At 40.7% G+C, this 12739-nt stretch overlaps 1 protein-coding gene across 1 annotated transcript in view; it reads right to left on the bottom strand.

Annotated features, from left to right (window-relative positions):
• VEPH1 (ventricular zone expressed PH domain containing 1) overlaps nt 1-12739 on the bottom strand; it is a 225393-nt gene that overhangs the window by 10437 nt on the left and 202217 nt on the right. The window contains exon 15 of the mRNA XM_029938756.1: nt 11199-11316. Within this exon, the coding sequence (XP_029794616.1) occupies nt 11199-11316 (118 nt within the window). The remainder of the gene's footprint in view (nt 1-11198; nt 11317-12739) is intronic.

Raw genomic sequence — 12739 nt, 5'->3', positions numbered from 1 at the left:
CTGAGTATGTCCTTAGCCATTTATAATTCATTTAAACATAGTGTGTTGAATGTCATGTTTACTCACTGCTATCATAGATCACACAGGGCTATACCAAAAACCTTCTCTGGTATAGGCCTATATAGTTCATGGGGTAAAGGCAGTGATTTTGGAGCCAGACCTCAGCTGAAGACCAGAATCTGCTATTTAACAACTGACTGGTCTTGTGTGAGTTACTTCACTGAGCTTCAGTTTCATCCTCTAGAGCTGTCATGTTTAACAGCAGGGCCACCACAAATGGCTGCACAGGTTGTTCACTGCACAAGAGCACTCAGCCAAAGTGGTGAGTAGGGTCTGAAATTCAGTGTGTATTTTGCTGTTCACCATCCACTCCCAAGTGAATTTCATCCACCATAAGTAAAGGCACACAAAAGTGCCACTAAGGCTAACCTTAACAATGTCTGGTACATAGTTAGCTATAAATAGTAGCTACTATGATCGTGATCATATTGCAACAACATAAAATGATCATTGTTATCCTTTTATTGTGATGATGAACAGATGGTTTTCATAAATACCATATTCTAATGGCTCCAGGATAAAACCTGCCTCTCTCCCTGAAATCAAGAGTGAAGTGAAATTTACATGAAGGCATTAGGAATAACAAGAGAATACAGTGAGACAGGAATAATTTTAAGGTTCAAGGACTTCAGATTTAGAACTTATGATGTAACAGGCAATTCAAAGATTCCCACAAGGGAGGTGAACTTTCTGTTCTTAGGACAGTAGATGGTAACCTCCATGTAAGTACTATTCACACTGCCTGGTGACTTCCATCCAGGCTCACAAATCCCTTATACTGTGTGCTTTTTTTGACTTATGTAACTTTTGTTTGGAAACCATTGGATGTACAAGAATAACCCATAACTGAGATTGTCATGAATTTATTTTGCAATATTTGAATTCTTAGCCATTCTTTCCTGATTGTTAAATACCTTCAGAAGAAGGCATCTTCTGGATAAAAATATACATATCAAATACTTAGCTTTTGAATAAGAACTAAGAAAAAGTATCTTTTTAAAAAATTTCCCTTGAGATTACTGCTTCTAGGAATTACAACTCCTACACGGTCTGTGGGATATTTCTTTGTACATACTGAGAGTCTCAGATTTACTTGAATTCCCTTCTATGGTTTTACTGATTTGTGTGTGTGTGTGTGTGTGTGTGTGTGTGTGTGTGTGTGCCAGTTCTAATAAAGCCAACTATAGAGGAAATGCTTAAAGAGGGGTAGAAGCAATAAAACTAGGAGGTCATAGGAGCCACGTTTAGAAAACTTAGCATCGTGGTTTTTGAAATCACTAAGGATTGTAACAAATGACATGTTTCTAGTGAATATCTAGGCTGTGTTTTAAGGTGCCATACATGACTGAATGAGGAGGCATAATCCAGCATAGATTTTGCAACATCCTGCAAGACGCTATGAGGTCCAGAATAGGACAGACAATCTCAATTTGACAGCAGCTTTTGATGACATTTTCATATTTACTGAATGGTTTCCCTCCTTAATAATTTTATACCTATTGGAACATAGTATGCTTTCTAGGTTTCTCTGCCAGTCACCAAAATGTTGATCTAAAGAAGCCTCAGAACTACTATTTTATAAGCCTGCAAAACAATGTTTTCCAGACTGTATTCTGAGGGCCACCTACATTGGAATTACTGGCTGGCGTGTTGAAACACAGATTCCAAGATACCACCGAAACCTATTAAATCATAATTTTGGGGTGCATAAGGGACCTTACATTCTTAACAAGATCCCCAGGTCATTCTCATGTAGCTCAAGAACTTCTAGGAAATGATAGCAGCCTTGTGGCAGATGACAGTAATACGTCATAGAATACACAGAATTGTTAAGCTGCAAAAACAATGGGAAGAAAATCGTTATGATTTTTCCATGAAATTAAAGAACAGGATAGCAGCATAAAATAATATGCATGTCCTTGGCTTAAGTCAATAGAATTACATAAAAAATGCTCAGAATCAGTGTCTGTGGAGTTTGGCTTATTTATTGTATCATGAGTGAAACAAAAATTCTAAAGCCACTTGATAAAAAGGTAATCTGTTCAGTAGTTTTGTGTAGTAACATGATCACCCTTGTGTCTTTATGGGAAGCTATCAGTGAAGAATGGCCCAGACTTGCCCAGTAATGACTGGTAGGGACCAATGGGAAAAGATAGAGATGGTGGAAATGAATGAAGAGAATTGCTCAATTTCACGACTGAGCTTTGAATAAGAAAGGGTTCCACACATATTTCTTATGTTGGTCCCACACTGCCATCGATAGGTCTTACTGGCAAATCTGGCCATAGGATTTTAGACAGCTGGGAATGTTGCATACTTTCCTACACTGGGTACTGGAGAGCTGCTTTCCTTGCTTAGGGAAAAAGAGATATGACGTTCTTGTCATCTTGTTTGGGCTGTGCAAATTGAGCACATCCTAGCCATTGTCTTAGCTCCCTGTACATTCCTGGAGTATTAGAACATGCTAAGGTGTCGTCGACAATGCTTTTGTGAAATGATTTAACACAAGTTCCATCTGCTGTTGTTCAAATCTTTTGGCCAAAAAAAAGAAGTTTTACAATGATTGCATTGAAAGTTTCATCTATAACATGTACACCATCATGCTTATGCTCCTGATCAGACGTATCTCTCTCTCTCTCTCTCACACACACACACACACACACACACACACATGCACACTACCTCACTTTCTGCTAATTAGAATGATTTCCCATATTGCTTTTGAAAAGAACTTATTTAAGAAGATACTGTTTATTCAATAAATACATCTAACACAAAAATTATACTGGAAATGTTATATGAATACCTTTGTTTTTTAAAATGAATCACTGTGAATTCATTAATTTGTTTTCTGGCACAATTTGCCTGAGAAAAATTTTACCAAACATTTTCTGAGAAGATAAAAACTTTGGATGTTCACTTATTTGGTAAATATTTATTGAGCATTATGTGCTAGGGACTGAAAATGGATAGATAAGAAGAGTTCCCTTCATAGAACTTAGTATTTTCTAGAGGAAATAGGCATTAATGAAATAGCCACATGTGAAAAAAACAAGATGGCAAGTGTAACAATGATTATAAGAAGTTTGAAGGGGGGGCGCCTGGGTGGCTCAGTCGGTTAAGCCTCCGACTTCGGCTCAGGTCAGATCTCACATTCGTGGGTTCGAGCCCCGCGTCAGGCTCTGTGCTGGCAGTTAGCTCAGAGCCTGGAGCCTGCTTCTGGTTCTGTGTCTCCTTCTCTCTCTGCCCCTTCCCCTCTCAAGCTCTCTGTATCAAAAATAAATAAAACATTAAAAAAAATTTAAAAAAAAAGAAGTTTGAAGGGCTTTGAGGACCTTTGTATTAATCAGGGAGGTCACAGAAGGCCTGTGGCAGTGAATCTGAACTGTAATGGGAAGGCTAAGATCTATATTACCCAGAAGATGAGGAGAGAAAGGGCACTCCATACAAAAGCCCAGTGGCAAGAAGAAGCATAGTGTGTTTGGGAAACTGAAGGAATATTCTTCTAGCCTGAGTGGAGAAAGAGCAGATGACATGTGGGACAAGATAAGGCTAAAGAAGATGGGAAAGATTATTGTATGTGAGGCTGTGAGAGGCATGCTATAGAGTTTGGTCTTTAAGCCAAGAGCTGTGGGAAGCTGTTGTAAGGATTCATGCCGGGGTGTGGCACTGCCAGATCTGTGTTTTGAAGAGGTCATTCTGGCTGCAGTGTGGAAGGCTGATTGGCAGAGTTCAACATAGCTTAGTTAGGAGGCTGTTTCCATCATTTTAGGTAAGAAGCTATGGTGTCTTACTCTGTGTGAGGAAGAGAGGAGGACAAAGTTGAGAGCCACTGAGAAGGTCAAATCCATGTTGCTGGGTGAGGGACTGGGTGGAGGTAGGGAGAAGGCAGTGGGGTTCTGACTGGTACACTGGAATGACCGATGTTGTGTTTACTCATATAGAGAATGCTAAAAAAAAAACCTAGCCTTTTTTTTCAGGGGTAAGGGAGGGATTAATCATGAGTTTAATTTAAATGAAATGAGCCTGAGGTGCCTTGGAAGCAGTCAAGTAGGCTGCGGGCAATGTAAGCCCAGAGTTGGGGGGAGAGGCCTGCCCTGCAGGATTTGTCTCATAGCAGTGGCTGCTGAAGTGCAGATCCAGCGAAGACTGGCTGCGGAGAGAGTACAGCAGGAAGGAGGGGGCTCTCAGCAATGAAGAGCTGGATGGAGGAAGGGGGGGCCCCTGGAAAGGGGACTGAGCATGGGTAACTGGAGAGTCGGAGGGAGACCAGAGTGCTGCATCACACAGTTAAAGGGAGAAGATGCTGGAAGAAGGAGAAACTGGTCAGCAGAATTTAGTACTAATGGGTGGGCAGACACAGTGAGAGATGCACCTCATTCCAAAGACCACAGAGACAATGGGCTTGGAAGCCAGATTAGAAAGAGTCAGGTCAGCTGGATAAGGGTGCAAAGAGATGCAGAATGAACACTGACATCTCCTTTTGTTCTAAAGAGGAGGCAAGGCAAACCATAAGAGACTCTAAAATACAGAGAACAAAGGGAGTTTGATAGAGGGAAGGTAGACGGGGGCATGGGCTAAATGAGTGATGGGAACTAAGGAGGGCACTTGTTGGAATGAAACTGGGTGCTATATGAAAGTGATGAAATCACTAGTTTCTACTCCTGAAACCAAGACTATGCTGTATGTTAATTAACTTAAATTTAAATAAATTAATAAATAGATAAATAGCCAAAAAAATGAAGCATTGCCTGTAAATCTCTCAATATGAAACTGTTTCATAGTAAATGCTCAATAAATGGTGTTTGCTCTTCTGATTATTACTAAATAAAATAAAGAGAGGGAGAGAGGTAGGGCAGTAAGTGGAGGAAAGGAGAGGACAAGCCACTTGAGTATGTTTAAAAGGCCCTGGGAGGATTCAATTGGGAGGAAGAAACTGAATAGGGAAGAAAGGGTAATCTATAGAAGGTGGGAAGGATGAGATCCTACCTACGCAAAACATTGCCACCCTCTTGAGATATTGGCTGACTTTACTCTCTGCGGCTGCTAAAAGCACCTGTATGTCATTTACACAGGCGAGTTCGTAGCTGAAAAAACACACTTGTTTCCTAACATAGTTATATAGGTAAATAAAATGTTAGGGTTCCTCTGAAAGGTGATGGCTAAAGCTCTTCTGAAATATTTTGAGTGCTTTATTTTAGAACTACATAAAAATTCTTTAAGTCAATGTCATCTTAAGCTGGTGTCGTGATAAGAGGCTGGTTTACTCCCTCTAGTCTGCCTTTTGAAAGCATGCTTCTGCTCCATAGACCGGCTCGACTCAGCTTATTCTCCAAATTCCTGTGTGTGATAATTTGTTTGTGGAGAACCACAGAGTGACTAATGCTAAGGCCATCAGACACTTTTACTCTATCTCAGGATAAGATTGTTGACCTAATATGATAAGGTAGAAGGATCAGGAAAGTGACAGGAGATAAAGAATAGAAATTAGCCCCTGAAGGGTGCTGGGTTACTGAGCTTAGCTTCCCATCGAAGCTCACATGTTCTAAGCGAGTTTACTATGGACACTGTATATATATGTGTATTGAAATCTTTTAGTAAAATATTAAAATTGGGTATCCATAAGATGTTAAAATCCTGTGGACAGCAACATTTTCTTCTTACAAAGATTTATTTTGCAAAAGTTGCTACTTTAAGGTTTCACTTCAGTGTCTATCTAATTTTGAGAAAGTATTGGATTTTATTTTTTAATTTTTTATTTAAAAAATTTTTTTAATGTTTTTTATTTATTTTTGAGAGACAGAGAGAGACAGCACGAGCAGGGGAGGGTCAGAGAGAGAGATACAGAATTTGAAACAGGCTCCAGGCTCTGAGATGTCAGGACAGAGCCTGACGCGGGCCTCGAACCCACGAACCGCGAGATCATGACCTGAGCCGAAGCAGACGCTTAACCGACTGAGCCACCCAGGTGCCCCGAAAGTATTGGATTTTAAAATTGCATTTCAAAAAAAATCCTCCATACTCATCCTATCACTTACATAATCCACAAATTATCTGGCATCCATACACCAAATACTTGTTAAACACTACCATGTACTGGGTACTGAGTACTGGGTAGGGCATGCACAGATGAATAATCCATACTTCCTCTCTCCCAGTTCACTGCCCAGTTGGGGAGACTGGTAGCAAAGATGTGGTGTGTGCTGAAGAAGCATAGGAGAAGAGAAAGAACAGAGGAGAGGAATTTATTATGGGGGTAGTGTGTGTCCATGTCTGCATGTGTGTGTAAAAGAGAGAGCTATGAGTGTGCGGGAAGGTTTAAAAGAGAGAGGCACGCCCATGTCAGAAAGGCATAAAACAGGAAAATGAGAAGAGGGGGAAAAGAAAAAAGATTTCAGGATAATAACTAGTCTGAGTCAATATGTGTGTATTTATTCTGTCATTAAATAATTAAAAGTGTCTTCAAAAAACAATCTGGGGCTCAATTTTATGTGACGAGTGCGTATCAGTAGTCTCGAACCGTAGGTACATATGAAAATGTGAAGTTATCCTACACAAGCTCTGTCCTGCTTTTGGGACTCTACCCACGTGTAGGACGTAAGACAATGTTCTAACGCATGTAGTCGGAGGGAAGGCGTCTCAGGGCAAAGCCAGCCACTATAGAACTCCAAAATGGAATTTTCTTTTTTGTTATCTTCAAAGTACTATGAAAATTGATAATGACATTCAATGTCTCCATATTAATGGACTCACAGAGGTATTTTTGGCCTATAGATTGGGTCCTCCGAGGCCACTGAGCCCATTTTCACATCAGTGTTTGGAGTGGAAAGTTATCTAGCCCACACTGAAGCCATCTGGCAAAGGAGAGCCACAAGCACTATTACCAGTTTGCGGTGTGTGAAGGAAACCTCCTGACAGGGGCCTTTCTTTTCTTCATATTATTTTGCAACCATCTCCACTTGCCTGTCTGATATAATGGACCGCATGCTTCTATAGCACAAATATTTGAAATCACATTCTATAGAGGGATTGTGATAGAAGGCTGTCTGAAAAAAATGCTTTCATTTTCTTTTATAACCTAAGGAGACCTCCTACAGACAATCACATTCAACATCTAAATACCTAGTGACTAAGAGCATAGTCACACTGGGAGTGCTCGGATTTACAGAGGAGGACACGAGTGCCAAAACCGAGACGGCTCTAAGTTATTTTTTTGAGGGTGTAAGAACATAGGCATCCGTGTGTCTTGAGAAATAAGAGTGAAAGTCACGACCTAGCTCTTCCTCCTCCTTGTAACAAATGTGACTGAACAGAAAGCCAGATGTGCTCCAGCATGACGTGGCTGACTAACCGTGACCGCTAACATGTACTAGCAGTTCCAAGGCATGAGGACAACTGATAAAGGGCATGTGCTTGGCTTTCCAGAAGTAAGTTCTGTTCTGTTCTATCCACTTGCTCAATCTCTGTTCTCTCATTCATGTGGAGTCATGGGATTGCAATTAACACCACCAGGAAAATCTCAGAGGATTCTTGAGTTATTTCTGTGATTTTCTAATCTTTTACTCTGTACTTTTACAAAATGATTATTGGAAACGGAATCAACAGTTGGGGGGATTGGAAATAGCTTCTACGTAACCATTTCCCTCATGTAATCATTTCCCACATGTTATCATACTAAAGCCCCTGTTCTTCTTTAAGTAGATTAAGTCATCGGAGAGGTAGATATTATAACATTGTGGAATAATTTTTCTTGGAATTTCCAATACTCCATGTCCTCAGTTTGGACTTGCCTAAGAAGTTGAAATTTCAGGTTCAGGAAGTTAGCTGCATTAGATCTTGATTCTACCACTTGGTAGCTGAGTGACCTTGGGAAAATTACTTGACCTCTTTGTGTTTCAGTCTCCTCGTCTGTCAAATGGAGTCAGTAATAATGAGAAAAATACTTAGCGTGTTGTTCGTATGATAAATGACAGCAATAATAATAATTTCAGGACCTATAGACTATTGTAGCATTCAGTTTCCTCTGAGTTCATCTGCACCTAATGGATTCAAAGTATATTTTACTGACTACCAGATAGTAAATGCCCGTGAATTTCTGTGTGTTGCTAGGAGTGCTGGTGGGTGACTTTCATCTGAAGAAGGGAATGTATTTAGGTGACCATGTAAGCCAGATGATTTGCTGTCAATTTCTGAATGAGTCCTATAGTTTGGTCCACATATTGTTAAGAAGGATTTATATTTTTGGATGTCTTTCCTGATGTCTAATTGAAATTTTCTAAATGCCTCGTTTTATTTCTCATTTATGGAGATGCCAAACAGAACTTTTTGCTTTATATTTGAATAATGAATACTTGACAACAATTATTTTATCATTTGTCAGTACTTTTAAAAAAAATGTCTGTTGTCTTAGGCTCCCCAGTCCTACTTCTTTAAACCCCTTCTCTCTGAGGCTGAACCTTGTGAGGGGCATCTGGACTCTGGGGGCACTGATTAAACCCAAAGCAGTAATGAGACTTTGGCACAGCATGTCAGGTGCTAATATGGGCAGTGGGCTATTTGTTTTATATATAGTGACTTATCTTCATTTACCAGATTCACAATGCACTGGGTATGGTATAGTGATGTATTTGATTTGAATTAATACATAATCACAATCTTGAAACATCTTATTTTAACATTTGACACGTCATTCACTCACTCAGCAAGTATTCATTCCCTGCTATAAACATATAAGGAAGTAGGCTAGACTTCTCCATATATGCTTTCTGGCCCTAACTGGATTATGAATCCCTTCAGAGCAGAGATATTGCACCTCACTCATATTTTGTCCCAAGCTTTGGCCTACAGAAGACATTCAATCAATGCAACAAAAATACATTATGTAAATGAAAAGTGGGCTGCGGATGCTATGTTTGCTGTGCATAACCAAATAATAAAATATTTATTCCTATGTCTTAGTCATCTTTAAAATTCAAGAACATGAATGCACATATTGTCTCCATGTGTCAATGCTGTGTCAGCGGCATTATGTTAGACCTTTCACTTCTATGAAATGTAGAATCTATACGCTTATAAAAAAATAAAATGAGATCAACAACCTAGATACATTTTTCAGAGAATCAAGAGTTTTTGGTGAAAATAATAGTTGAAAATAGGATTTCTCTCAGACTCACATCCCCTTTCATGTAGCAAAAAGGAAATGAGCAAAGAAATCTAAGCACAGTGAAGTTTTTAGGGCCAAGCATTTTGATTCAATATGTTCTGCTATAACATATTTGGCCTTGTTTGAATTTTTATTGCTATATGTTCTCGGTCTATATTTAACTGTGAGAAACACAAGCAAGAAAGAGTAAATGTGCTAAATGTTCTTTTCAAGTGTATGGCAGCGAATTTGAGAAAACATATATTAAAGGAACACTTTGTGTTTTTAACTTTCAGCCCCTCTTCTGAGGCCTCAGTGGGCCAGATATGATGAAATGTTTATTGAACTAAGGACTCAGCTTACTTGGAATGAGAATTCTTAAGGGTCTCTCAGAGCCACCTAAGATAAGCACCCTACTTCTCCATGCTCTCAAATAGTTTCATTTATACTCTTTTCCATAGGTGGAATCAGGTGTAATGAGAAAGTTTTATAATGGAGACATTCAATTCCCCAATTCCTTATTTGCTCAAATTAACTTTTTAAAATTGGGGTGTTCACTCTGGCATCGGCTCAATGCAGACTCTGTAATCAGCCAACAATCTGTGCCTCACAGAGGCTGCCGCCCTGCACTGCCAGCCTCTTCCATCCACACCTTCCCCGCGGGCTAATACATGGTAATTGGTGCCTCTCCGTGAGCCCCTCACAGCTCCATCTGGCCAACTAAACACACTTGCTTCCATTCAGTCTTAACTTCTTGGCAGTTAGCAAGAGAATGGACTTGCCACAATGGGTAGTCTTTAAGAGGCACAAAATCCTAAAACAAAAGGAAGACGGGAACTGTCCTCTCAGAAGGCAAATGAGTGATGATTTATAGTGCATTTCCAAGGACAGCATAACTTTGTGAAGACACACGTATTATCAGCCTAATTCCACTGGTCAGATTGGAGCAAGGGTGACCCGGAGGCAGAATGGTGGAATGGTTCCAAGCATGGGCTGGAGTCAGACTGGATTCAAATCCTGCTGCCACTAATTTACTACCTGACTGACCTCGGTTAATCAAATTGCTTTGTCTCAGTTTCCCCATAAGTAAAATGGAGATAATATTAGTATCAACCTGATAAGATCATTGTAAAGGTTAATGAGATATAGCTGACATGTTTAGCATAGGGCTTGGCTTATATTCACTAATAATTATTATTTTTAGGGAAGGTCAATAGAGCAAATTCCTTGGGCAGCAGAAAGGGAGGGAGAAGATGAATAACAGCTATGAAGGTATTCCTCAAATAATTCCTCACTCATGAACTGTTTCACAGCAGAATCATGAAGCAAAAGTGTAAGGGGTAGGGCATCTGGGTCGCTCAGTTGGTTAGGCATCTGACTTTGGCTCATCATGATCTCATGGTCTGTGGGTTCAAGTCCTGCGTCAGGCTCTGTGGTTACAGCTCAGGGCCTAAAGCCTGCTTTGGATTCTGTGTCTTCTTCTCTCTCTCTGACCCTCCCCCACTCATCTCTGTCTCTCTCTCAAAAAAATAAGTAAACATTAAACAATGTCGTTTTTTTTTTTTTTAAAGTGTAAGGGGTGACCATGAGATGACTTGTGCATGCATTCACTCCTTCAGTGGCACCATTTTTCTTTGGGACTTTTGACAGAACACCTGTTTTCCTTTATCCCTCAGGGTCATCTGGACTGAAATGAATGCTCTCAGGGCAAAAGAGGCAGTACTACTTTGTTGATGATGACACATAAGGTGTTGTTTCTCTTGCTCATTTCTGGTTTATGTTTCTCTCCCTTTCAACAGCTTCCCTTTCTCTCATTCCCACTTTGGGGAGAATGCCTTTCCCAGCATGAGCCAGAGGCCATCAGGCATACATTATTACAACTTAGGATGTTCATGCAAGAAGAAGGCCAACTAAAATGGGCAGGGCTCATGGGTCCCTGCAAATCCCAGGGGCACAAGTGATTCTCAGCAGCAAGGGGAAGAGAGGGGTCTCTCACCAGTCGCTTTCTCGGGGTTGTTGCACATGAAGCATTGCCATGCTCCAGCTGCTTCGCTGAAGCCAAATACATCAAAGAATCTCACTTCTTCCAGATGGAGCTGTACCTGGTCCAGATCCTGTTCCAGGAACACAAAGCACAAAGAACATAAGCTGATCTGCCTGCTACATGGCATTCGAAAACTAGAGAAAAGGGATGTGGGAGCAAGATGGTCAGTACTCAGACTCAGAGCTAAGGACAAGGAGGGAGCATCGAGAAAACCTCTCTGGGCCTGTCTTGCAAAAGAGCAGCTATCTCAAACCCTTCCAAGGGACTTCTCTTAAATGCAGAGGACAGTGACCATGGACCCCGGGGCTGGGACCCGGGGCTCCGGGGTGAGGCCTGAAGTGGTCCAGCAGTTTCTTCCTTTTTGTTTTTTTTTTTAATTTTTAATGTTTATTTATTATTGAGAGACAGAGAGAGACAGAGTATGATCAGGGAAGGGGCAGAGAGAGAGACACACACAGAATCTGAAGCAGGCTCCAGGCTCAGAGCTGTCAGCACAGAGCCCGATGCGGGGCTAGAACTCACGAACCACAAGATCATGACTCGAGCTGAGTTGGAGGCTCAACTGACTGAGCCACCCAGGCACCTGGGTACAGCATTTTCTTACATCTAATGGCAACTCCAGAATTTCTAAAAAGGAGGGATACGCAAGTGACAGTGTGGTTGAAAGGAAAGTTGTAGGGGAGTTTGTCTGTTATTTGCACTTTGCATAAAATTGAGAATCTATTATCCATATCAAAAAATTATTTTTGTTAGGTTGGCTTTGTAGGGGGCTAATGGGAAATATGAGAGAGGGCTTAATCCCTCAGCCCTTGGCTCTGCCACTGTTTTAGTTTTGTGTTTTATCTTAAAGGTATATGCAAATCCTGCATTCTATTCCATGATACGGCTGTATTGGTTTTAATGGAAAACAATATCTTATATCACTTATTAGTAAATTAATGAATTTTTCACATCCCAAAAGCTGAGTTGAATCAACACACCAAGAAGACTGGCGCTGTTTTATGTGCCCTATGGCATTGTGCCAGTGTGTTCCTGTTTAAGAGGCAGAGGAGAGAGGTTCTATTACACTGTAAATGGATGGAATACCATTAGCCTAACCAAATTCAATAGCTCTACTGTCCTCCTGAGGCTTTCCTATTATGTAAATGCCTTGTGTCCTCTGTAACATGGTGGTCAGACTGTGGTCTTAAAAGCTTGCTTTCCTACGAGGGATTTAATGTCTTTGCTAGCCTTCCACGTGCCCAGCTGACTTATGAGTTTGTCCTCTGCAGAACTGTGATTTTATTTCCCTTCCTCTGGTCTGCACACTCTTATCTTTTACCCAGAGTAACAGCTGTTAGTAAGCCCAAGAGCCAAAGGATGGAGGCACTGTTCATGCTGCTTACGATGTATCTAAAATAAAGAATGGGCAAGTGGCTCATCAGTTTCTACCCTAAAGTTCCCGTTTCCCAGGTCTATGTTTCTTAATCGAGGTGAGAAATATGCCAAACTCT

The sequence above is a fragment of the Suricata suricatta genome, chromosome 5, assembly GCF_006229205.1.
Source record: "Suricata suricatta isolate VVHF042 chromosome 5, meerkat_22Aug2017_6uvM2_HiC, whole genome shotgun sequence".
In the NCBI taxonomy this organism is placed as follows: domain Eukaryota; kingdom Metazoa; phylum Chordata; class Mammalia; order Carnivora; family Herpestidae; genus Suricata; species Suricata suricatta.
Note: the sequence above shows the minus strand (reverse complement) of the source record. Positions and strands in the feature narration are given on the sequence as shown.